Source organism: Triturus cristatus, chromosome 6 (genome assembly GCF_964204655.1).
Source record: "Triturus cristatus chromosome 6, aTriCri1.1, whole genome shotgun sequence".
NCBI lineage: Eukaryota > Metazoa > Chordata > Amphibia > Caudata > Salamandridae > Triturus > Triturus cristatus.
Genome location: NC_140589.1, coordinates 1025149979 through 1025177899, shown reverse-complemented (window position 1 = coordinate 1025177899; position 27921 = coordinate 1025149979). Strand labels below are relative to the sequence as shown.

Sequence of the window (27921 nt, the reverse complement as noted above, 5' to 3'; positions counted from 1 at the left end):
TATAATAGGGCATCTGTAAGGAACTTTGCAGAGGTACGGTCCTGCTGCGCATGCCTGCTGGGCGAGGTATTCTTCGACCAGCAGGCACAATCTACAGGAGTGACGTCACAGCGGAGGACGTGCCAACTTTCAATGCCGTGAATAAGTGTTCTTTTTGGGTGCTTACACAATGGCCCTGGGACAGAACTTCATTCTTTTCAATGGCAGGGGGAGTGTCAGGCAGATAGGAAGAACGAGGGAGTGGGTGGCAACAATTTCAACTCATCACAAGAGGGGGGGGGGGCTTAGGAGGGGCAAAGCAGGCTGGCAGAGGAGATGAGTCATACCTTTCCTGCTCCGTCATCCATCCTGACCTTACTGGAAGGCAGCAGTAGCACTGGCATTCAAAGTAAGTTCCACTTGAACATCGTAAAATCCTAAATGGTAAAAATTAAAATATGGTGCAGTGCTCGTTTTCCGCTGCCAAAGGAAATCCGATCACTCGGGATAAAAATCAGTGGAGATTCGTACAAATTCCAACAGTAGGCCTTGGTCTGCTCTCTAAGGATAGTCACTCACAGTGGACAGGCTTTCTTTGATTTAGCCATAGCGAAGCAAATAAATTATTTTGAGACCAGTTCACAAATGACTTATTCCAAACAATAAGACGCTGACGTGTTGCTGGTTAGAAATGTTGCTTTCGTTCCTGTCTGATACGTGTGTTTGAAATTAATCATTAACAGAGAGATTGCTGGAGGGCTGTTGTGTGACATCATGCTTTCAAATAGGTGATTGTTTGCTCAAATCACTTTCTTTTGTAGCCTCCTTTAGGGTGAATACATTTAATAATACAATGAATGCATGCGCAAAACTCCAGCCTGGGGACACGGTATACCTCTAATTTTGAATATATGTTTCTCGTTTGTTGCCTCCACGGGCCTCCGCCGGCACTACAGCCTCTACAGCCACATTCATATTTATTGTTGTCTGTGCCCCTGGAACAGCGAGTTTGTCCTGTCCCATGTCTTTCCTCTCACCATGACTCAGTCTCTATCCCTCTCTGGCTTCCCTTCCATGTCCCTCCTTTACTTTATTTCCTTTCTCCTTCTACCATTCTCTTCCTTCCTTCACTCCAATGCCTGTACCTCACGCTGGTTTCCTTTTCTCCCTCTATTCCTCTCTCTCCATTTCTTTCTCCTCCCACATGCCTCTTCCCCTCGCTTCAATACTCTCTTCTTTAGTCCCTCATCTCTTGCTTTCTCGGTTTCCAATATTTCCCCTCCTTTCTCTCTTAGCCACTTCCTACCAGCTCCACCCCCCTCCCTTCATCGCTTGTTCCTGTACTCCTGTGTACAAGACAAGGATGCTAGCCCCGTTCACCCGGTCTCTGAGTTCTGGCACTGGAATGACACAAACATGATAGATGATCATATTTCTTAATCTCCTGAACAAGGTGTGAAACATCTTGGAGGCTGCATTTTAACCCCTTCACCGCGGCGCGAACTCTGCCGCGGTCTGGGGGGAGGGGGGGGAGGGGGGGGGGGTGGCGCTGCGGTGCTCATGACTGCTCCCAGCCGTCATAAATCACAGTGGGAGCCGTCCGAACTCCGCCCACTAATTAATTCTCCAGCACAAGTGGGAAATTAACACCGCGTGGGAGGAGCGGCAACGTTCGGACAGCTCCCGGTCGTCATGAGTACACGCCTACCGTGACTCATGGCGGCCGGGAGCCGTCATGAGCACCGAAGAGGTTAAGGATTATCTCGCTGTTACCCTGGGACACAGGGTGCTACTTGTCAGCATTAGTCAGGACTTCCAGTGGGTTTGAAGTTTTCGGGTCAAGCCTGACCAGGTATTTACCAAGCCTGCAGCAGAGCACAGTTATCTCAAGTTGATTATAAAGTTCTCTAATTACAGAACGGAGCAGCTATGTCGTTATCATGAAATGCCTTTATTAACATCATAAGACTGTAAGAAGAAAATGCCAGACAGGTGCACTGCAGACAGTAGACAGACAAGACAACCATGTGGGCAGGCAACATAGTTACAAACCTTGCTTGTTGCATTGTAAAATTTGCACACTACAGTAACTAAACAATTATAATTCTGTAAAATACGGAATATTTTGTCCTGTGTTTAAATATTTCAAGTCTACCCAATCACTATTGCTTCATAAACTGTCTTGCTTGATCAAATTTGCTTTAAAATTCATGATTTGCAGTCTTTTTTAAAAAAAATTCTTGGGTACCAATCCCAGGTACTCGTGTATCCTCAGCACTGTATGCACACCCACGTGTAGCTTTCCATTTACTGTTGCCACATGCCCACATACATAACAGGGCACTGTGTAAAAACATGCACGCAGGCCTCCATGCAATGCTGTCACAGGCACGCACACATAACAGTGTGCCGTTTAAAGACACGCACTTTCTCTGCCCTCCACCCATACTGAGGGAGGCACACAGCAACAGGACTTCTATTGAGTGGCCCCACTCCCAAGGCACAGATAAACCAGCTTGGTCACTCACGCGGATTAGTAACTGAAGAATTGGTATGCTGCCACCACTGTGCACGTGCTATTTAACTCAAGGGTGGTAGCCCTTCACCACTAGAAGGGTAGCTCATTGTACGCCACTCCCAGCCTATCCAGACCGCAATCCGAGTGACAGGCCAGGTTGTGGTTCGCACCCATGATCTATGTTCGCCCATGGCCACACTTTGTTACCGTATCTGGGACACTCCGGACAGGGGTACAGGTCTATTACCATGCAGGGGACTTTACCATCCCAACAATATGGACTTACCTTGCCAATACCAGCCGTTTCCTGAATAGCCCTAATCCTGAAAGTCTGTGCGTTCTAAGGAGTTGGAGATAAATGGAGTACTCCTTTTTCTTTCCATTGACTCAGAACATATGGACAACTTTCTTAACCAATCCCCTCCCCTTTTGTCAGCATCTGTGTAGGAAAAGCAACCTTTTCTTCGCAGTCATCCCAGATTGTTTGCCATTTGCTGGACCCTATATTTTTGCAGGTGTTCGAACTATATGCACTTCAACCCTGCTAACCAGTGGTAAAGAGCCTGTGCTCCCCCTTAAATATGGCTGAATTGGAATATTCCCAATAGGTATATTTAACATAACTATAAGCCCCTAGTATATGGTACGAAGTGTACCCAGGGCCTGCAAGTTAAATGTTTTTACGGGTTCATTTTGGTAATATTCTCTAGATGCATACAGTTTAAGCCTGGAATTTAATGGCTCTTTCCCCATGTAAGATAAATGTTGGTGGCCAATACTGTATAAACCCCATGAAGTAGCTACTAACTCATTCAAAATTGCAGTAATAGCAATGTTTCTAAACCTTTATGTAATTTCAGAAGGTTTTTCTCCCTTCTAAGATGAGGTGGAGGGTATTCCATAGCCTTTGTCCAAAAATGAAAAGGCTCTGCCCCCTTTCCGTATCCACTTTATTCGAGGAACAGTAAAAAAAAAAAAAAAAAAAAAAAAAAAAGGAGGCATTTGCAGATCGAAGTGAGCAGCTAGGTCCTACATTTTTCAGTTATAGCTTCTGGTCCAACTTACAGTACGCTTCTTAAGGCACACAGGCAACTTTGAACGGAGTTCTTTGGTCGACTGGTAGCCAATGTAGGGCTTTCAGAATGGGAGAGCCTCACTCATTGCATTTTAATTCTGTGAGCAGTCTCGCAGCACAGTTCAGAATTCTTTGTAGAAGTATTAGATCTGTGGTTGGCAATCTTAAGTACAGAGCATTACAATAATCAAGCTTTGATAAAATAGTTGCTTGAATTATCTTCTTGTGGCTCAGTTTAGGCAGCATAGGAATACAATTAACTAGCCTTTTTAGATACAGAAACTATGATACCAATACTATGTTTATCTGTGTATCCAAATTCAGGTTATTATTGAACGTTACTCCTACATTCTTGGCATGTCCTACAGGGCAGAGGATCACTCAAGTCAGAAGGCCACCAGTTTAAAGTGTTGTAGATTGACTGTAGGCCAAAGCACAACAGCTCTCTCTTATCCCGATTTATTTTAGAGCATTTGTGCTCCTCCAGTTCATCACTACTGACAGACAGTTACCCAGGTTTGACGTGGTTTATATTTCATCTACAAATGAAACTACAATTTTTGAGGGCCGTCTGCATAGGACATAAGGGATTGCCCAAAGCTTTTGATAAGAGTTGGGGGGGGGGGGGGGGCAGTTGACATAAATCTTTTTTCGAAGCAAATGATGCCATTCTCGCAGTCTGACATCTTTGAAATCTACTTGATGAGAACCAACCCCAATGCTATGCCAAGATCCATTAGGATTAGCGCTGTGGAATGCAGTGGTCTAAAACCTACTTGTGCTGTATTGATTATATTATAAATCTATAAATGTTCCTTCAACTTCCTGACAATGTCTTTTTCAAAAATGTTTGCAATAAAAAGGTAATATTGAAATTGGTCTGTAGTTAAACAGCTCTTTGGGGTCTAAAGAAGATTTATTTTGTGCATTTTTCCATTGGTTAGGACAAACTGGTGAATTGATAGATAGATAACATAGCTTTGTGATGACCGTAGCTAGAATATCCTTTGCTAGCTGATAAGAAGCAGGACATGGATCTAATAGAACCGGACTTAATTGTTTCGAGGTACTCACTACCTCTTCCATTTTAGGCTCGAAATCCGTTAGTAACACAAACGGGGGCACCCAAGAATTCACTTGTACCTCCTCCTTTTTTTCTTCAGAGAAATATTTCATAATATTGCTCATTTTGATGTGAAAAATGCCATAGAAGCATCCATTTTAGTGTTAAATTAAGTAGGAAAGCATAAATCTTTCACTATTCCCAACACTCGGTCTGAACTATACCTTATAAGATGTTTGTTAACAAATGTTTTTTGTAGGTTTTTAATTTGGATTTATATTTTTGGGCGTCCTCTTAATCTATAGGTTAAGTGCCATGTGTGTTACATCTTTTTACAGTGCTTATTCACATTTTACAATTCCAAGGAATACTAAGGAAAGGAATGTTGTTTTCTTCTATTTACCTATGGTTTTAGATTTCTGGCATGGACCAGGAAGATCTGTAAAAGCTTTGGTAAGGGATGTTTAGTGACCTTTGACTATGATTTCGACTCTTCTACTAGACTGAATGCAATTATTTTGTTGAAAAGGTGCCATATTGTGATCTGACCATATTAAATTAATTGACTTTGCAGCTTGTAAAAGGTTATGGGCGGAGAAAACAAGATCAATCACATGACCATTTTTCATGTGTTGATGGGAGTACTTGTTTTAAATTTAGGGCGGTCATAGCACGGTATAGGTCCTTAGTGTCACTGTTTTCCATATTGTCCCACCAGACTTCAAATTCCCCATTATGCAAAATGTATTAAACTGCAATAAATATTGGATAATGGCCTCTTCCAAGATTGTTCCAAAGTTGGCGCAATAGATAGGGGGCCAAAACAACGACAGAGAAAAAGTGGAGAATTTATCAGACCCTTTGACTTTAAAAAGCCAGTTTCTGCTTGCTTAAGCTGGAGTGGTACAAATTATAGCCACTCCCCTTCCTTTCCCATATTCTCTATCGTATCTTGGCGGATTACATCATATCAGTTGTGGATAGTGTCAGGAAGGAAGATCTGGTCCTGAGCAATCATTTGGTCAGGTCTCTGTGAGGCATAATAGATCTAGATGGTTTAATCCTAAACGGAGATTGATGTCCTTTGCATGTTTACTTACAGACTGACATGTTAGTAACATACCTTTTTGTGAGGAGAAGGTAGTTACTTTTTAAGCCATACCTTGCTTGTTTTTGACTCTCAAATCGTCTTCTATTCTCTCAATGTGCTTTAGTACTCTTCTTTAAGAGGAATAATTCCTCATATGTGTAAATTATTGGACAGCATGTCCAGAGCTTCTGGGATGCTGACAGGCACAGACAGGCTTACTGAAGCTCCTAAATAGTGGAGAGGATCTAGAAAATCTCACCTTTATTAAAAGTATATTTAGATTAGGCGTTTCCAATAGTTTAACACAATTTCTCAGAAAATTCGACCGCTCTTCCCTCCATTCTCAAAAATTCAGATTGAAAAACAGAACACAAATTTAAATAAAAATATAAAAATCCAATCCCCTCTGCTTATAGCTACATCAGAGCCATAAAAACACATCGCACTCAGTCTGTAGGCGGCAGCTCATCAGAAGCCCATAAATAGTGCGGTCGAGGGCGGGACATGAAGGACTAGTCTGCCATGGTCTCCTCCTTCCAAGATGGTTGGAGTCCGGTGTATAAAAATAGAAAACTGACTTTAGCATTAAAGTCTGTTTCTTCCTGATGATGTAAACAGTGCTAGGGAAATTTATTTTGAATCTATACAACCTGCCCTTTCCTAAGAAGTTTGTTTAGATTAAGCTATTCCAATAGTTCAACACAAAAGTTTTTAAAAAATTCACTCCCTCGTCCCGCCCTTCCTGACAGTTCAGATTCAAAAACAGAACACAAATTCTAACAAAATGATAAAAATTAGACAACTCTGCTTAGAACTACATTCGAGCCATAAAAACGCATCACACTCCGCTTCTTGCTGTAAACAGGTATGCAGTGAGCTGAATCCCAAGAAACTCTAGATGCAAGTTAAGCTGCTCCATGCTCTCACAGTATAGCGCACAAAAGTAACCTTCAGGGTGTTAAATTGCCAAGAACATTCCGAACATTTTAGAAATGTTGATATTATTGATGTGCTAAGCAATAGGATGAGACTGTTGAAATAAACACTTTTAAATATAAAGTGTCTTTATCTTAGAGCACTACTTGTGCGATATTCGAAAGAACAAAATTAGATTTGAATAACCACTGCATCCCTGATCCCTTTTTAAAGGTGACTGTTGTAACCCATAAAGCAAGGATACCCCATCAACAAGTATGTTGAGTGGGGTTGAGTGGCGCTGTGTGGGGCTGCAACCTGGACTTCACCTCAAGCGTTGGTACTCTCAACCAAGTTCAAGCATTGTGGGTGGGAAAGTCAAACCTTGTAGAACTAAGCCTTAGTTTACAGACCTGTAGACATGTAAACATTTAACGTTAAAATGTTCGTACAGTGACCCCCGAAAGCTATTTTTCACTGTGCGAGGCCTAGCTGTCCAACATAGAAAACCATAGCACAAATTATAGATTAAAAATCTTACTATTGTATCTCGGGATTGGAACGAGCTTAAAAGGTAATTAAACACCTGTTTTAATGGCTATTAAAAATCCAATTAAACTGTGAAGTCGTATTTTTTATAAATAATATGGAAAAATATTTTAGAAATAAACCCTTTACTTGCTGGAAGTTCCTGGGGGCTAAATTTGCCTTAAGCCTCCAATCTCTGCCAGCCAGTAATTAGCATTTGAATAGGTATGAAAAGGGTGGTATACGCCTTTCAGGAGCAAAAAACAGGCCGACCCGAATGGGCAGAAATTACTCCTTTGACCCTGATATAATATACTGTGAGCATCATTTTTTACATTACAGTGTCATACTGTGCTTGAATGTCAAATCTTTTTTTACAGGTCTGATGGGGTTTTCATAGAACACAGTGGGCACACCTTAAAGTAAGGAAACAGGATGTCAAAACAATGCTTGTGTATACATTGTTTTGCTGCTGGAAAAGCCAGTCTACTAGTCTTCTGTTTCTGAGTTTGTTGTTGAGGGTAAAGTGATTGCCCCAAACTGGATTTTGGTGTTTTTAAATTTAGGACGACACTAGGTATTCCAAAGTCACATTTCCAGCCCCGAGAGCCCATGTTTAGTGTAGCTGAAGACATTCACTAGCTTGAAAATGTCCAAAGTGGGTAGAGTGGTCTGTGGGAAATTTCACCGGTTAGCGTGTTCAAGAGTCATTCTCACCCACCATGGCTGGCATAAATGTGGCATTTAAGAAGTGGGCTCCAAAGGTTTCAAGGTTGACCTCCTGTTAAAGCTAAAGAATACAACAAGCTATAAGAGGCAATTTTCTGCAACTCCCAGCTGACCAGTGACAAGTGGACCGACTTGACCCTGTTGTTTGGCCTCTGCCTGACACCCTCCAAGTTTGTAAGCGCCTCCCCTAAGCCCCGGGGGCTTTAGAAGAGTATTTCTCTGATCTATTGGGATTTATAAAGTCAGGAGGTAAAATCTTTGACCAGGATGAAGCTCTTTGGTGTGTATATGACCCGCGTCCATCACAGTCAGCGTCAAATTGCATGCAGGTCCCAGTCTACAGCGACCATTGATTGCCATTGGCACTTTATGAATGTTGCCGCTATTCCCAACTTTAAAAATAAATATCTCCATTTCCAGTTTTTTTTAATTTGTATCTATTTTTTCAATCTGTCTGTTCTGTGTAAGAGCTACCAGTTGGTTGATCTCAGGTTAATTTACGGACCTTGAGGGTATATCCTGATAAGGGTTGTGATTATTCCTTGATGTGGGTAGTCAATCTGGTTTACTGTAGTATTTTTCCTGCATCATTCATATATCAGAGGAGAGCAATGCTTACCACCATCATCTTTTTGTGATCTCTTATGCTATTAATCGGTTCTGATCAAAAAACTTTATTCAACCAAGAATTGGCCATAAGTGTCCACAAAAAAAAGGCAGACAAAGCAGTTGATAAGAGTAGATTAAAATACAGACAGTGTTGGATTACATGCAATTAAATGACCACTAAAAACATGTAGCAAAATTATAAGCAATAAGAGAACGTTAAACTCATGGAGGTAAAAACACAATAAATGCAGTTAGAAGGATAGTACAAACGTTTTTTAAAATAAGCTTCATAAATCGTTATTTGGTAAAGCCCTTAATTCCTTCCTATCTCTTAAGGCATGACAAATGAAATCAATGGTGGAGTAACAAATATACTTGGACAACAGACACTAACAGTGCAAGGCTCTGTCAAGCTGACCTAGAGTTAATGAGTTGTGATACTGGGCATAGAAATTTGACTAGAGGTACTCAAACAAGTTACTAAAGAACAAAGTGCAGTGTGGCTTGTTTACAGATGTTACCGCAGGGGCAACAGGGCAAAGAAGAAAACCAACAGGCCTGTTGCGGAAAGGCAACCAGAAGTGTACAGTGCATAACCTATGATGGGTCAGGTAAAATCTACGTTCCTGGTTTGGGATTCATGCTAAATAAAATAAAAAGTCAACCCCCTCTGGTACAGTGATCGACAGATGGTAACAAACTGTGTGCATATCCTGTATGGTGTTGGACCTTTTAAGTTTATGAAAGGACTGAAACTGGGAGCGGATCAGAGGTTTTGAATTCACTGATCTCACTAGGAGAGTTGAATAACTGTGAAACCTCCAAGTACGAAAAAGATTTCCGGACAAATGCTAACTATGCAATTTTATTGCTGTGCTCTAGGTTAATGAAATCAGCTAATATATGGCACAAATCCTTGGTAGGTGGCGAACTCTAAATTTTGGCCCACAGTAATCGAGGTGCTAGTTTAATCGTGTCAGAAATATACTGTAGGTCCACCTCAGTATGGGAAATAATGGAGGTGGTACACTTTGGTATTAATTTACAATACAATAATGTTTGGGTAGCTCTCATTTTTAGTCCTAACCTGTCAGTTTACTACTTTGAACATCAAAACTAATCCCGCTTCCCCGGTGGCCCTCTGAAAGGTGTTCTGACAGATCTGACGCCCTGGGGTCTTGATCTTATTGATGCACCCACCCCAATAAAACATGCCCAGATTGCCCCCACATAAACTTTGCACTAGATTGCACAATCATGATACCTGATCTCTGGCCACATGTAACCTACACCCTCAATATAGGTTCCTAGGTAACTCTTGGGGTTAGTATGTTTAGGGAGTAGCTTAAATCCTGGCCACGTTTGCGGAGTTCCTTCAAAACTATCGTTTATAAGGAGCCAGGGAAACCATGAGAGCTATATTTTTTCTTCTAACACTGAATTAAGCTTTAGGGGTGCTCATTCTACGACAGTCATTTTCCAAATGTATCACACTCCAGACTTTGGACGAAACAATATTGGTTTTCTAGGCTCCGTCATGATCTTCCACACTCAAAACGGTCGTCACATGGTCTCCATGATGAATTCCACAGTCCGACATTATCCGACATTATCGATTATGTCGATGAATTCCGACATTATCAAGGAAAGAGCTTTTCTTCTGCAACATCTTCAACATTCTTAACCAACTGAAAAACACCTATGGATTCGGGGCCATGTATACACTTCCTCAACTTTGACGTGATCCTTCTAATGCACTTGGACGTTTTTCTACCTTTATTAACTAAATTAGCAGCTTTGGACCATGGAGCATTGTTTTTCTTTACTACAACATTTACTCCTGTATTTTTCACACATTCTGCCATCCCACCCTTATATGTACCCTGGCTGCCTTAAGATACTTGGCCAGTGGTAATAGCCGGTATCACTTTGCAGGTTATATTCAACAGTGGACGCATAAAGGTTATGATGTTGTTTGAAATTGACTTCCATTGAGGACTATGATCCCTAAATAATCTGAGGTAATGTTAGTTTAAAGGGTGAGGATATTTTACGATATAAAAGATTGTCCTAAATTATAGGATTCAGTTTGACCAGATATTGAGTAGTAACGTATTGAGTAGTAACGTATGAATGAAATATTTTTTGTATAGATTTGGTTGGAAATACAGCAATTCTTGAGGATCTATATAATTGTATACATATTTTTATAAAATATTTTGTGCTAAATTATTACATTTAGTTACATCAGATATTGAGTAGTAGTGTATGAATTAACTATTTTGTGTATAGATTTGGAGTCGCTCCTGCTGTGACCGACTCCTTCTGGACGAAGGGCAGAGAAGAGTGCACTTCAAAAGGAATCAGATCCCCAACATTAACTTTATAAAATCAGACTCTGAATCACATTTGGTGTCTGGCTATGGAGTATAAGAAGTGGAGCTCAAGACCCCTAAAACTGTCAACTGTCAAGCAGCCATTCAAACAGTGAGGAGAAGAAGCTCGGCAAGTCTTTTGCCAATGACCAGGACTGGGGGGCTAAGGCATGCCAGTCTCCCAGCTGGGTGTGGGGCTATCACTCATGGACATCTAAGACCAACTGCCCGTGTAGTCTGGTGTATCAGGGTGTGCCTGCTTGCCAAGGCTAGAGTGCCCAGTGAGTAAGAGGAGGAATCGAGGACCTCGGGGAGGGGGGGGGATCATGGCAAGTGGATTCCTTTAGCAAAGTGTGAGAGGTAACAGCTGCTGCACGATCAGGTCATTGCCCATGTGCAGGGATAAGTCAACAACCACAGCATGCCAGAGGAGGGGGCGGTGTGAAGAAAGATTACTATTGTACTGACAGAGCTCTAGCTCATGCATTTAGCATGGAGTGGGCTACCCTGTATGCCAGGTGGCTGCCCTGAAGATTGTTGCCGTGCCAATAGGGTCGTAGCCCGTGTACAAAACAAAGTCGGCGACCTCAAACGCCAGGCAGTGCCGCTGTGAAGATTGCTGCTGTGCTGATCGGGCCATAGCCTATGTACAGAGTGAGGATGGTGAACCCGTATGCCATGGAGGTCACCAGGACAAAGCAAGGAGCATGGTCTGTATGCCATGGAGGTCACCAGGACAAAGCAAGGAGCATGGTCTGGTCAAGACACTCATCCTGAGGAGGAGGCCGCCGCAGTGACCTGTGGGGGCCCAAGCCCCGGCAAAGGATTAGCACCAGGAGCATCCCAACCCTCACACCTATGGAGAACACAAGAATTTTATCAGCATCAGAAGAGTATCGCGGATCTCTCCCTAATGCCCCAGCCCCCCATGACCGCTGCCTCCATGGGCCCACATGTGAGGAACTCAAGCACACCCCATAGTTTCTCTCCTGGGCTGTATGTGAAGAACTTACCAGAGACTGCCGTTGCAGCTTCACCACCTGCGAAGGAGCAATAGGAGACTCCAGCCGTTCAGATCCTGCTGGTGCGGATAAGTTATTTCAGACCAGACAACCCCAGGGGAACTGGCCTTCCATACAATGTAACGGCGCCGGAGCATTTTTTACTTTACTAAAGAGTCAGGGTGGGGTATTTGGCCCAATTGCTCAGGACCCATAGTAGGTCGAGCCATGGGACATCAGCAGTAAAAGGTCTCAACCCTCATGGTTGGGCCCAGTAGATCCTGCTTTCCCGGTGGCCCTCTGAATGGTGTCCCGACACATCTGAAGCCATGTGGTTTAGGATTTTCCCGGATATTTATACAGCGCAAACTTTACCCGAAGGTGTCAGGTATCCGGGCGCCTTACATGAGCAGCAGTTGCATTACACAAGGACACATTCCTTTTTTTTTGTTAGGCATGGTACGATTAAATGATTTGCCCAGAATCACAGGATGGTGAGCGTCCCTGCCGAGACTCGAACCTGGTTTTCCAGCATTGAGGTCGGCCACTCTAGCCGTAAGGCCACATCCTACGCTTTAATCTTATTGATGCACCCACCCCAATATTGCAGGCCCAGATTGACCCACATAAACTTAACCCTTGACTGCATGACCATGAAACCTGATCTCTGCCCACAGGTTAACTTACACCCTCAATATCGGTTTCTTGGTAACTCCTCTGGTTTGTATCTTTTGGGAGTAGCTTAAATCCTCGCCATGTTTGCTTTATTCCTTCAAAACAATGGTATAGAAGAAGCCCGAGTAAACCATGAGAGCTATCTTTTTTTCTTCGAACGACAAATTATGCTTTAAGTGTGCTCATTCTGTGAAAGTCTTTTTTCAAATTTCTCTCGTTCCTGACTTTGGACGAAACATCCTTGGTTTTGTACCTTTCATCATCTTGATCTTCCACACTCAGAACTCTGGCCAAGTGGTCCTTCCTTCTCAATACGCTCAAGGAAAGTACTTTTTTCCACCACATATTCAACATTCTTTACAAAATGCAAAACAACTGTTGGATTGTGAGCCATGTGTACACTTGGACGTTTTTCCACCTTTATTAACTGAAATAGCAGCTTTGGACCATGGAACAATGTTTTTCCTTCCTACAACATTTACTCCTGTATTTTTGACAGTCTACGATCCCACCCTCATATGTACCCTGGCATCCTTCTAGATAATTGCCCAGTGGTAATAGTCAGTATCCCTTTGCATGTTCTATTCAGCAGTGGACCCATAAAACGAAGGTTATGAGGTTGTTTGAAATTGACTTCCATCTATGAATACGATCCATAAATAATCTGAGGTTATGTTATTTTAAAATCTGAATAGCCATATGATGATATATTTCAATATAAAAGATGTTGTCCTAAATTATTGAATTTAGTTTGACCCGATATGGAGTAATGAATGAAGGAACTATTTTGTTTATATATTTGATTGGGAATACAGATTGGAAGGCAACTAAATATTGCTTATCTTTTTGATATTATGATTTAAAAACATTTCCTCAGCAATTAGGTAACATATGACATTTACAATACTAGAACTGAATTGCAGCAATTAGAGGCTCCTGTGCAGATTTCTTACAGCAATTCTTGATTTTTAAGTATCTATAGAATTGTAATTAAGTGTCAAATTGGATGTGTCAAGACATGGATTCTGATCTGCATATTATAGATATATCATAATGCATATACGGATGATGATTTGAACTAATGCTATGATTGATAGAGTGCTTCTCCCCTTAACTTTGTGTTTGAATTCTCGAAGTTGGGTTATCTTGGAGGCTAAAGCAGTTGGCATGTCAAGTATCATTAGGGTGAAAGTCATAATGGGGGCGAGCGCAAGGTAGTTATGCCATAGCTGCTGTTTTCTTTTTGTGATATTTCTAGTTAAACAGTGCCCCTCACCCCAATAAACTCTGGGCTAGTATATAAAATAAGGTCACTAAATGAAACCTAAATTATGCAATATTAGACAAATGTCATATTTTGTCAGGTGTGCAAACAAAGGTGAATGGTAGTGTGATCCTAATCTATGAAAATACCACAGATTGGGAATGATTCATTACTAGGGTCTATGTTATCATTTACCCTCCAAGAGTCCCCGTTTTAGCAATATCAATAAAAATGCATATTAAATAACATCATCTTGAAATCATAATCCACTTTCCCATTCAGTTCACAACAACGTTTTAAATCATTACTAGAATTGCAAAAGCATGGTCGCACATCTGCTCAATCAATTAATAGTTTTGAAGGGCACTACTTGTCACATGTGAGGGTATACACGTGCTTGAAGGGTCGGGTCGAATATCTGAGTCTTCAGGGACTTTCGTAACTCTGGAAGAGATGGGGAGGTCCGTAGATGAAAGGGTAGCTCGTTCCAAGTCTTTATTGCTAGGTTGGAGAAGGAGTGACCTCCACATCTGCTATGTTAGATGCGGGATGTGAGTGCTAGAGAAAGAGACGAGGAGCGGAGTTGTCTGGTAGGCTGATGGAAGTTAAAGTGGAGAATCAGGTAGGCGGGTCTGAGTCAGTGGAGTTCCCAGAGGTAGGGGTTAATACGGGATTGTCTTGTGCAATCCAGGACAAGTCCGGTTGCAGCGTTCCTTATTGTCTGTAGTCGTCGTTGTCAGAGGTTAGCTGTGATCCCTGCGTAGAGTGTGCTGCCGGAATCCAGTCAGCTGTAGATGAGGGTCTGGATGATGGTGCATCTTGAGCTTTGAGGTAGCCATTTGAATATCTTACAAAGCATATGGCGGAGGAGGAGGAGGAGGAGACAGAGTTGAGCTAAGCCATCATGGTTAGCTTGTTGTCCAGAATGAGGAGTAAGGGTCACATGTATCAAGCGACCACGGACGACTGCCTGCTCTTTAAAAATTTAAGGAAAACTTTTCATTTTTCTTTTTGTAAAGCAGCCCATTTTCCTTTAGGGAAAACAGGCTGCTTTACAAAAAAAAACAAAAAAAAAAAAACTGCGTTATTTAAAAGCAATCACGGACATAGTGGTCTGCTAACCTCAGCAGGCCACCATCTCTGTGATTTTTGAAAATCATAATGGGCCGCAAATTGCGACCTACCTCATTAATATTCATGAGGAAGGTCAATTGCGACCCACTGGGAATCGCAGAAAGTGTTTAACACACTTTCATACATGCCGTTTCGCAATTTCCTAATTGCGAATCACAAGGATTTACAATTAGGGAATCGCAAAACGGTTTCTTAATACATCTGGCCCTAGGTTCCCAGCGTGGTCTGTGGGGGTAGGAGTAGGTCTGAGTTCTAATGGCCACAAGGATGCATCCCATTTTAAGCTTTTTTTCCCCGAAAATCAGTACCGTTTTTTTGCTTTTGTTGAGCTTCATCAGTTGTGCTTCATCCAGCAGGTGACGTCTGTCATGCAGTTGTGAAAATTGGTCTTGGTGGTGTCTTCAGAGAGGATGAGTTATGTGTCGTCGGCATAGGATAGGATGTTGAGTCCATGGGTTTTGGCGATGCTGGGCAGAGGTGTTAAATAAAGAGTGGAAGAGGGTGGGGCTGAGCAAGGAGCCTTGGGGTTCTTCACAGAGGATTTCCTGGAGTTCAGAGGTGAATGGGGGGCAGACTTTTTGCGTTCTTCCAGTGAGGAAAGAGGAGACCCGTCTGAAAGTAGCTGCTTGGATAATTATGTTGTGCAGTCTTGTGAGAAGCGTGTGGTGGGAGACCGTTTTCCAAGCTGCAGAGAGGTCTAGGAGGATCAGAGCCACAGTCTCTCCTCGGTTGAGTAGAGCTCGTATGTCATCAGTAGCCACAATGAGGGCTGTATCGGGGCTATGGGAGAGTAGTAGGTTCTATTTCCAGATGTGAAAAGAGTTGTTGATTTATGGCTTTTTCTAATACTTTGGCCAAGGAACAGGAGCAGGGAGATAGGTTAGTAGTTGAGTTCGACGGGGTCTGCCAATGGTTTTTTTAGTAGGGCATGGACTTCTGCATCTTTCCACTCCTCAGGGAGGGTGGCTGTGATAATTGAGGTATTGAACTAGGTGGTGAGTGCGTGGCTGATTCTGGCTTCTCCTAGGTTAAAGATGTCGTAAGGACATGGCTTGATTGGGGCCCCCTGAGTGGGCCGAGTTCATGATGGAGGCAGTGTACGGTTGTGTGAGCCGACTCCATTTGGTTAGTCAGATGTCCTGCGCACATTAAATAATAACATTTTGAGAAACGTATAAAGTTTAATATATTTTTACCTTTACTACCGCAAGAATATGTTCAGATTTGATGGTGAGGGACTTTTTCTCAAATGCTTTTACTCTAGATTCCTCTGCTAACCGATGGAGAAATAGAAGAAGATTCATATGGACCTTTAAAAAAAAAGTGTAAAGGTAAATAATGAAAAAAGAATACCTATAACACAACTCAAGGTTTTTCTGAGCTGACACAAGAAGTGAGAACATATGCACCAAAACGGTTTCATGTTCAATTCCTTTGTAATTTTTAAAAACATCAGTAGTCGAGCTCTATGTATGTGAGCAACATAGATCGCAGAGCACTCTTTGTACACTATGTAACACTGCCGATCGGTCCTTTATTTCAGCTGTAAAATTGTCTTTAGATGGCATCTGCTAATGAGCTGCTCTTCATAGGACAATTGCATATTCAACAGGACGATCAATAATAACAACAAAGATTTGTGCAACATTTTTGCATATGAATTCAGTCAATTTAAACACTACCATCTTAGAACAGAACCATATACAAAGTAGGTAAAGTGCTATCTACCGATATTTCCAGTAAGTTTAAACACAAGTTCACATTCAACTGGACTCTTCTGGCATCAGACATAGAATGCTAATGTGACAAGTGCGACTATGTAGCTCCTTGGTAATGCTAATCTTGTGTCCAGACTGCTCTCATAACGTTATCACTAAGCGCTACAATCAGCGCCTTCAGTTATCGTCTTCATTATCCAGTTGGTTTTGCTTCAAAAACATGAAGTCACGTTCCAACCTTACTAGAAATGTTGAGCCAGAAACAGAGGGACAAAAGCTATTTGTTAAAAAGTATATGTGACGTGAAATCAATTAACGTCAATAAACAGTTCAGAGTGCATTTGTAATAAAAAGTGAAGTGTAGGAGGTCACTCCCTACAGAATGAGTAACCAAGACACAGCATAGATGACATTCTGTAACAATTATTCTGTACTCCTTTTCTTTGATGCAGACCCTCCAGCAGTCCGCCAGGTGAGTTCTGGTACGTCTTTAGATCTATTCCAAACAGCCTCCGCTTCTCTCCAAAGAGACATATCACCTGTATGGGAGCGATGCCGGAGCACAGAGACCCATAACTTCACAGATGTAGCTGCAAACGATTTGGGAGTCTGTGTCCATGGGAGAAATAACCATTGGAAAAGCCAATAGTCCTCCCCTATAGGTGGAGGGGGAAGCTTTGCTGAATGGTCGGGGGAAGACAACACACGAGGAAGAGGAAGACAGGACACGAGGGAGAGAAACACAGTGGTGGAAGGACATGAGTGAGAGAGCAAAACTGAGCAAGGGTGGGAAATTTGGCCGCAGGGAGAAGCACAGAAAAAAAAAATCTTACAAGACAACCCCACACTAGGCTCATAGCGAGAGAACACTTCTTGTACCCTACCTCTACCCTTTATCTCCTTTCTTCTCTCTTCTTGCTATCCTATCTCTAATTTTCCAGCTAGTCAACGCAGAGGGGACCAGCTGGAGGTGTACAAAACAATATCATGCAATCTCTGTAACACCAACTAGGTTTATCTGGAAACCCATAACGAAAATGCGAATGTACCTGTTTTGTAAACATTTAATAAAAATACTTTGAAATTAAAAAACAAAAAGTCTACCAAGAGAATGTGTTCTTACCAATCAATCCGAACCTTCTTGTGTGGGTCAAGACAATCAAACTACTGTGTTTTTTTCATTGTTGTTCTTCCTAAACACCGAGAACAATTTGCTCAGCGGTTCAGGCACTTTACCAATAATGAGAAACAGAAATGACACAACAGCACACCTTCTATCAACAAAGCAAAATATCCATCAACAGAATCTGCAAAACATCATTACCAAATTTTGAAATAAAGAATGCACTCTACCAGTATAATCCACTCACAGGGAAACAACAACACTAAGGTAGCTCACTTCATCTGCAAACTATTTGACAGCTACCCCCAGGCTATGCCACTCAGGGTGCACCACTAAAGACTCGTCATTCCAGCCTGCACACAAGATTACTTTCCTCGTATCTACTCACCCCAAGCATTTAAAATAATGCACGAATGTCAATGACAATTAAGGTTCCCAGGCAGCTTATAGCCCTCCACAAATCTTCAAGAACATCCTTCTCCCCACCTCAGCAGACTCCCAGTCAGAGTCATATTCCATACCTTCCTGTGGTCTGGGAAATCACCCAGGGTCCTGAAGGCATTACACATCATTGAACCCTGCAGACCCATCTTGCTTCAGATTAATCTCCAATGTCCTGCTCCTTAGTAAGAGCTGCCTTTCCACAGCTTTTTGCTCTGCCTTATTTGATGAAATCCATTCACTTTTACATGGACAAAGAAAAAGTCTGTCTAGGGTATGGAATCAGCATGGTCTCATGGGAGAACTCTAGTGTACTGCTGACAAAAATGTACCTAATGCTTTTTTCCTACTGAAACATTCTTCTGTTTTCTACACTGTGCACAACCCCATCCTACTGCAAAGACAAGCGATCTTGCATTTAAGGCCCTCTTCCATTCAACATACACCTAACCTCTCTGAGGAGCGCCATCAAATCCTTCAAACTTACATTGCTGTGAACACTGAGGCAGCTCCATTTCAAGTTCGTCTATTTACATTTTTCAGCCCCATCACCTTGTTTGGTTTTCAATCTGTGCCTATTATCAGACTCTCTTATTTCTTTCACAGGACCAGTGAAGTTTAAGACATTCATAGAAATGTTACTGTGTCTTCTTACTGCCTAAACTGACAAACTATCAGGTTCCCTTGCTGCCTTAGGCGACATTATCATGTCCCCTTACTGTCTAAGCTGGCATACTTTCATTGTGTTTAGGTATAGGTGCCTTTAATCAATATGTGAATTGAGAGGACCCATTAAATGGCATTATTGTTTTGTCTTTTTAACCCTTCAGTGTCTGCAAATTCTGCATCTGCTTTCATAATACAAGATAAAATTGCGGATTAGATAATATAAAAATCCAGGTAAAGGCTAATAGTTAGAAAGGGACTGGCCATTTAATGCTTAGTTGCATTCCTTCTTCAATCTGTGTGAGTACCATTCATACGTCTAGTTTCTTAGTGCTATTCTCAGTGTGTTAATCAAAAATGAAAGAGGATTGGAGTTCCACTGTGTCCCTGAACTTATCTTGTAGGATTGATCTTTACTTGAAAACTGTGTGGATTGCAGTCCAAACTGATTTCCAATTCGTTTTGGTGCATTGACGGAGTTCTTGAGCCAGAGGGCTAGAAATCCGATCACTGGGAGGAGTAGATTATATAATTTGGCACCTTGGTGTGGCCCAGATTATCTGAATTTATTGGAGTAGTTCTTGATGACTTAACAAAACATATGTTAGAAACATAACGAGACATCCATTGCAATGTTGGTTACCTCCAGCAGGGTAAATGGGAAACCCCTGCTTTCTGTAAGTTTATCAAGCTCAACTCTTAAAATGTATTTTCCTATTTTGTGGTTTCTTTATTTTGGATCTGATGTTTATTGAATCTATTCACTGAAAATGGCAGCTCCTGTTGCAATAGGAGTAAATTACAGGGTAGAAGTTATACAATATCTTCTTAACAGAGGCGTCCCCACAACCCAGGGTGAAGGAACATTTGCTGTAACTACACATGCTGCATATACCTTTGAAATGTTTTACTCAGGTGTGGAGTTTGATGCTGTAAATGGCGCCAGTGGGCATTGTCATATACACCTGCAGCAGTACCTCAACAGTCTAAGCATAATACGACCTGGAGGGCCCTTTTACCTACCAAGAACACCAAAATTGGTTTGGTGGCCAGTTACCACATACACACTAGAATGTCAGACTGGGTCCCCTAAGTGATGAAGGAACCACCACCTGGCCTGTACTGTCCAGGTTTACACCATATCCTACTCCAGCAAATTTGCCTGTGGATGTAGTAACGTTATTAAATCAAACAGTTGTTTGTATAGACAACACGTACTGGAGACAACAGTAGGCAGAGCAGCTTCTACAGGACCTGCACCAAAGGCGAAGGTTGTCATTCAGGCACTCAGTCCTCACCTTTAAAAGCTATGGGCAAAATTCCCATGAATCGCAATGAAATTGCATTCTGGATTGCTTGCAAGATCAATCAGTTAGGAGTATATCCTCACAAAACACTGCAAACCCAGCATAGGAGTTTGACCATGAACCCTCCCAATACAGGAGTGCAACCTGGAGAAATATATTCAAGTGTATTTACACTTCTAACAATGGCAGAACCACATTGGCGGTATTACCAGATGTATTAAAACAAGTACCGAATGACCACAGTGCTGCACCAGTTCTCGATTTAGGAATGGAATTAATGTGAAATTTTATAACAGCTTCCTCAATCATTCCAAGTAACATTCTAACACAAGCTGCAGCCCTGGCTATTTGCCAGACGATGGCAGCCGTTCCTATTCAGGATCCGGAAAGAGAATTGGCGAAGATAATTTCAGAAACATATACATCTGTGGGCTGTGATACCTCGGAATCCAGAGCAGTCAAACCACATCTCAAAACCACAGATGAGATTGAGGAATCTGGCAGGGCAAAAACCGTTCCAGAAACTAAAAGGAAGCAAAAGGTGAGACAGACAAATTAGTAGAATTAGGAGGGGTCGTTACAATTTGAGCGATCATGATAAGATTTTAAAAACGGATTGGGAGCAATATACTGATAGCCATTGCTCCCAGGACTGGCAGAATAAGAGCAGAAATAACTGGAAAGACCAAGTACTGCAGGAAGGATGCGGACGTCAAGAAGAAAAGTAAATCAGGACGTGAATCTGGAGTTAGTGTCAAGAAGGAAGAGAAAGGCCCTGCCTGAGACAAAAACACATTAAAAAGAAGAAAGTGGGCAGACTAACTAAAAACATGCTCTGCAAACTACAGATCCTTTTGTGGGACGGGACATCTGGAGAGCGCAGCAGAAGTGACAATAGCTTGCCAGACTCTCCATGGGTTTTCGGTGGTCTGCCCAACTGATGAATTTATACATGTTGATACTCCAGGTGGGCATATAAACCCTCCAGATAAGGTTTATAATGTAGAATTACAAATTGAGGGAATATACCACGCACAATAAGAGATATTTTTGATGCATTTATCAGATGTCAGCATTCTTCCAGAGAAGGACTGGCCTTCAGTCTTTAACAAGCATTGGTAATGCATCGGTTTCGCCTATGTAATGAATAAAGAGCTGTTTCATCGATCATCCTCTGGGGAAAGGAAAGCGTTCCCTGACAGATAACACAGAATAGAGAGGATGTGGCGAAGCAGCCAGAGCTGCTGACTCGAGAGCTAAGGATTATGGGTTGAGTCTCAGCAGTGCCACGCAACATACTGTGATTCTATGCAAATCACTTAATCTCTCTGGGTGATAAATTGTTATATAAATATGCTGCAAGAGTAAAAGGCAAAACTTTATGAAAATATGGTTCCACCGAAGCAGATGTTAACAGTATTTCGGCGACGGGAAACTGATAAGAGAAGCAGATGAGAGACAAGCATTGGTAAATGCAGGAAAATATGCTACAGCCAATAGAAATGGAGGAACGGTAAGTGGCACACAGAGGGACAATTGAGAAGCCAGGATACAAGTCCCTTTTAAGTTTATATTAAGAACAATAGCTTTCTCAAGCACAGAGCTGTGCAGGCAAAACCTCAAAAGGATGAGAACCGAGGTAAGTAGGCAATAATGCTAGCATTTTACTCTTCAATACCTGAAAACCTCAAGGAAAGATGAGTGCTTTAAAACAAGGTCTGTCGTTGTATAGAAACCTCAGCAGGCAAGGATAAAGATTCAGTTTCACATGTCATTCCTTACAGTCCTGAGCCCTAACTACAGACTCAATATCCTCTGAAGGCAGCAGCAACACGGGACATAAAAGTTATCTTAAATAACTTTATTAATGCCCGTCTTTTCCCGGTTTTAAAACCGGAGGTTTCTTACAAAATGGTTTTAGAATACAGAAATTTGAGCTCTTACTTATGCTGTACAAAATGCTTATAGCACAGGACTTGACAAATCTAGTGCGGAAAAATACAAAACACTGACATTCCCAATGGGGTATTCAGTCAGAACACAGTGCCTGAAACTGAGCATCTAATCACTTTCTCATTTAACAGATTTCAATTCGGTTTCAAACGATGATCATTGAACTATAAGAAGAGCACTGGTGTATTTGTAGCAGGAATAACAGAGATCTTACAAGATCCCGAAGCACTGTCATACACTGGTGACATTTAAATCACAGACTATCATTTAGAGAAACACCCGACTACGGTGGACTGGATAGTGACACTACCGACCACACATGGTTACAAGATTATCTTTAAAGAACCTAAAATTGCTTATTTCAAATATATTTGTACAATTAATAAAAATTACAAAAATCATTGATTCCACAGTATAAAAAGGAGTGTTCAAATTACTAATTCCTTAAATTCATAAAACTAATTTGATGGAGTTTACTTAAGAACACTTCAATATTATAATACCTTATTCGCCATCCCAGATAAATAGGAGAACAATTATAAAAATACCTAAAATATATAAGGTGCCAGCCATATCCTTATATGGAGAATCATATCCCACCAGTACTCTAAAAAATACCTTCAATCTATCCATAAAAGTACTGAAAATATATAAAATACTAACCATTTTCTTAAAAAGGGAGCGGTTTTCATTATTCACTCTTGCCAAAAAGATGCTTCCAATCTGGACACAGCACGAGTTTTTCTGCAAAATTTGTAAAACATATGTGGCTCGGCATAATTACATACAAAAGCTGTATTAAACCCATAGGAAGTAACAGCCAAAGCCAAAATTGTTCTGCTGCAGCTACTGCGGCTTTCTTTAGCAGGGTTTTCCTTCCAAGCAGTCCTGTGTGTGAATTCTTCCATTAGGTTTTTCAAGTTCTCTAACAGCTAAATCCAAATATTTGACAAGTTTGTAAAACAGCTGTAGGTTGTTTCCCAGGATGAAAGCTGCAGTAGCATCTTTGATTTGATTTACAATTTCTAGAGCGTGACAATTACCCATGGGCATCAAGGCGCCTTAGTGGGCTGTACGGATAACCAATCTTAGCCTATACAATTCTGGAGGAAGTCTATAGCATGTAGAGCCAGGACTTAAGTGCTTACCTGAACGACAACAGCTGGGTGATAGCCCTCAGGCTTTGCGGGGAGGGAATTCCAAAGTATACTTGCCGCCGTTGAGAATATTCTGTCCCCCCCACCCCCCCCCCAATTCCTTCTTTTTAGTTCGAGGTACCATGAGCTGATTTTGAGGTACTAATCGCAGGATTCTTCATGGAGTGTACCAGCGGAACATATTTTTGATTCTTGCTGGACTGGGGAGGAACATGGCCTTATGCACTATGCAGGGAGTTTGAACATGATGCGTTCTCAGATGGGGAGCCAATTGAAAGCCTCTAGTCCCCTGGGGTCTGATTGACGCATAGGAATATCAAAGCTTAAAGGTTAGAAAACAAGGTATTTAAAGGTTTTTAGGTTTTTTCCCCACAAAGGTCTATTAAATATGGGCATAAACAAATAATGTGTGGGAAGTATTTGGTCATGCATCCGCATCCTCTACAGCATTTACAATGCCGAAGGTTTTTTGATTTCCAGCTAGATCACACATCTCTTGCAGAAATTATTTGAAACACGATACGAATAAATTTCCCTCTAATGGATGTTTTCAAGTTGACTTTCAAATAGGCATGAAATGATGGTGAAATTAATGTTGGCAGTTAAAGATTACCTCTTCTCAGATTAGAGAACTCCTTTATGTTCGCCATAAAAGGCATTGCTATTTTTAACCGTTTTGCCATTTTCTTAAATCAGCTGTAATTCAGGTTGTTGTACCAATCATGGTTAAATCCAAGTCAATTTATGATTCTTTTCAGCTACAAAATACTGTTTATCATGTGCAATTTTAAAGTGACAAAAAGCTTATTCTATATCACATTCTTTAGAATACCTATCTCAGCATGTCTTCACCGTCAACAGTACTTAACAAATTGTAGGTATGCCATTGTGGTGTAAATAACGATACCCAATTAGTAATAGACTTATTTGACTAACTGGGGTACAATTTGGAAGCCAAAAAAAAAAAAAATCTTACCAAAATTGACAGTATTCATTATGGAGTTTGGCTCCCTCTGAAAGGGAGCAGTATGTAATGGCCGGAGCAAATTTTGCTCTTAAAGCTCCAGTATGAATTCTCCAGATGGACTATTCTGTTAAATATTTAGTTGACACAATTGATCCTGCAAATAGCGTTCTCTGTTTTACATGGCATGTAGTTGCCAATTTTGACCCATAGTTGTGTTTTACCAAACACCTAAATGTTGGTAGGAGTCAACTTAATCCTCAAATTGACCATTTCAAGATTCACTGGAACCTACCAAAGATTACAATTTTGGTCTTAATCAATTTTCATCTTAGATCATTAATGATATTATAGCATGGAAAACTGTTATTGAACGTAACAAGCATAAGGGAGTATGATCGAATAGTAACGCATAGTCAGCATCCTGAGGGCAGGTATATGCATGGTACTCAATTTTGGAGAAAACAAAAGGCACATGCCTTACTTAACACTGGTATTCGGTCTACCATGTACAAATTAATTAGTAATAAGGCCAACAAGCAGCCCTTCTTAAGACCATGGTTAGTGAACATTTTGACAGGTTACCTAGGTTCTGTTATCTATCTGTACCCTAACCAGGTGTTCATATGCAACGCACGAATAGCTTTTAAAAGTGGCTCTAGAATATCCCATGCACTAAACTTTTCCCTGGAGTAACAATCTATTTACTTTATCAAAGGCTGCACTTACATTTAAATAATCCTAGAGGGAACACCACTGACAATTGCCTTTTTGGCCACTAAATTAATGACCATAATTGTGTCAATTGTTTCGTAACCCTTCCTAAAACCCTTCCGGTACATAGGGAGAATCTGCTTCTTTTTCAACCAGTCATCCAGTTGGGTTTAGAGGATGCGTGCAAATATTTTAGCGTCACTAGTGATTAAAGCAACAGTTGTACAGTTTTTCTGAATCATGTGAACTTCCATTCTTATGGATTTGTTCTAGAATTGAACCCTCCACAAGTCATGGATTATGGCTAGCCACAGAATAGTATTATAAGATATACATAATGGTAATTTTCAAAACCCAATTTTAGTTGAATACAGAGATGGGTTGACGTTTGGTCCCGGGGGACTCTTCCCTCGACATGCCTCTAGAGCATCTGTACAAATCATTTTAGCAATAGCCAATGGACTAACAGATGCCTTAGCGTTCACAAATATTTTTCACTTGTGCATCAAAGTACAGCTCTGAAACATGGTGAATCCAGGTGTCTTCTGCAATGTTATTATGTAGGAGTTCAGTGAGTTATAATGATAGGACTAATCCCCAGAATTTCTTAAAATCATGCCTTTCTGTTCACTGCTTAACATTGGGCCATCTTATTCATTCTAATGGGTTTTTCCTCAATCCAGCACTTTTGTTTCTACTCTGTTCTTGACTTACTCAATTTTAATTGCACAGAATGTTTTCTGTTCTTTTCATAGTATCTTTTGATGTGCTTTAAGTTACTTTTCATACATCCCATCTGAGTGGAATACCAGGTATTGACACATCTCCATTGTCCACGATTTTCTTTCTGTTTATTGGCTTTGGTTACATGAAAATCAAGCAGTGAAAACAGACCATGATCCCATTGGCTGATAATCAGAATCAGTCTTGAGATTGATGAAGTTCCTAATTAAGGTGTGTCCATACTAGTTTATCCAGCAATCACCTACCCTCAACAAATGTTATTTCCATTTGCTTTTTCGCTGGCTGAAGTCCACCCCCTTTCGAGTTATTGCTTTCAGGTATCTTGTGCCCCCAATATCCAAACCGATTTTCGTTACCTGGGGAAAGTGGTTGCTCGCTTTTTTCGCTCACTATTTGAAAACACTCTATTTGTTGTAATAACAATGGAGTTATTAAGGTATGATCCAGAAAATTGGCTTACGAACCCACATAATGCGATGGCCTTGCAGGAATGTCTAGTGAACATTGCCCATTCACGTTGATTAACGAGACACTAAAAAAATCTCAATCAAAAATGAAGACCTACTTTGCTTAAGGATTGAAGTTCAGATTTCATATCAGGTATATCCCAGAAAATTCTCAGTTCTCTTATTGGATCTGGAATAAGAGCTTGGAATGTAGCACAGCCTTTAAGTGTCTGATTTTTAAGAGCTCAGCATTAACTGACAACAATAGCTGTCTCTAGATGTTCAAATAATACAGTTTCTATTATTTGTTTTCGTTGTGTATCTGGCAGAACATAGATGTTACAGACCAGTAAGGTTGGAAGGTGTGAATATCTCTGAAATTTAACTTCACATACTAATATACAATTCACTTGGTAATATTACCTTGGTGTATTCTAAGCATGTGGTTATTATATGTCCAGTGGAGGGATCCTGGTGAGTGAATCCCCGGAGAGAGGTGTGAAGGGACAGCTCCTGCACCGATTGCGTCGCTGCTCATTTGTAGGGAAACGTCAGTGACCCCTGACTGCCAGAGAGGGGCCACTGTGAAGTGAACCATGCCCATTGACGCAGCCAAAGGGTCATCACCGGTGTGCAGTCCCAAGTAGGGGACCCAATTTAGCTCGTAGAGCTGCCATGAAGATTGCTGCAGTGCTGATCATGTGTGATATCAAGTCAGGGACCCCTGTATGCTAGGTGGGGCCACTGTAGATTGCTACAGTGCCCATAGGGATCCTGGAGAGTGGATTCGTTTTTTTCACTCATTCATGGAATACCTTTTTAGGTCAAGCATTCAAGACCTCTTGTATATACTTTAGTATATACTTATATGTGTATGTACTTTGTGGGTGCTGGAGATCAGCCCTAGGACTTGTCTGCTTCCGCTGAGGGACTTCTGTTTTTGTTTAACTGCCTCTATTTAACTGTCTTGATGGAAAACGACCACTAGAGGTCAGTAAAATACCAGAATTGCTTTCAACTTAGGAATTATTTTTTCCTCTGGCAATTGCCTCTATTTAACTTTCTTGACAGAAAACGACCAGCAGAGGTCAGTAAAAAACTAGAATCACTTTAGCATCCTCTAGATTCCAGTCCATAGAAATTGTCTTCCACGAGCACAAATCAAATCATCCAGGCTAATGTGCTGCATAGCTAAATACATACAAGATTTGAAAGGTGAGACGGCTTGCATTGCAAATGCTTGTTATGTGCTGTGATCTGTCATTTTTTGGTTCCTTATATTTAAAAAAGACTTAAAATCCTGGTGGTGCAGAATCCCCTCCAAGTAGTAGAGGATTCAATTTCAAGGTAAGAGTTTTTTTTCACGATGCTCGAATACTTGCACCTTTGTTGAGCTTATAGTGGTGGACTAGGATTCTATTCATTATAGATTGCTACCATTCCCTTGTCCTGATGAAGGCCCTGTTAAGGTATCTGTACGAGATCGAAATGGCGACGCATTAAACTGTTGACTGTGATTAATCATTGATAATTGCACAGTTCACTGAATTAGAGGGTCCTGCTCACCGCAATAAATGCCCATACCTGGCAGTCACACAAACGTGAGTTACAGAGTAGGCTTAATCCAATCCCAGGATAACATATGCCAAGTTATTGGAAAAATCAGCAATCTAGAATCCAAACCTGGAAGTGTAATGACACCAAGTGCGCATGAGTTCCAATAGTGGAGACAC

The 27921-nt window shown here is 41.2% G+C and overlaps 1 protein-coding gene across 1 annotated transcript in view; it reads right to left on the bottom strand.

Annotated features, from left to right (window-relative positions):
• The window catches only part of CENPW (centromere protein W), a 62159-nt gene that overhangs the window by 5637 nt on the left and 28601 nt on the right, over positions 1–27921 (bottom strand). Inside the window, exon 2 of the mRNA XM_085609318.1 lies at positions 16152–16265. Within this exon, the coding sequence (XP_085465444.1) occupies positions 16152–16265 (114 nt within the window). The remainder of the gene's footprint in view (positions 1–16151; positions 16266–27921) is intronic.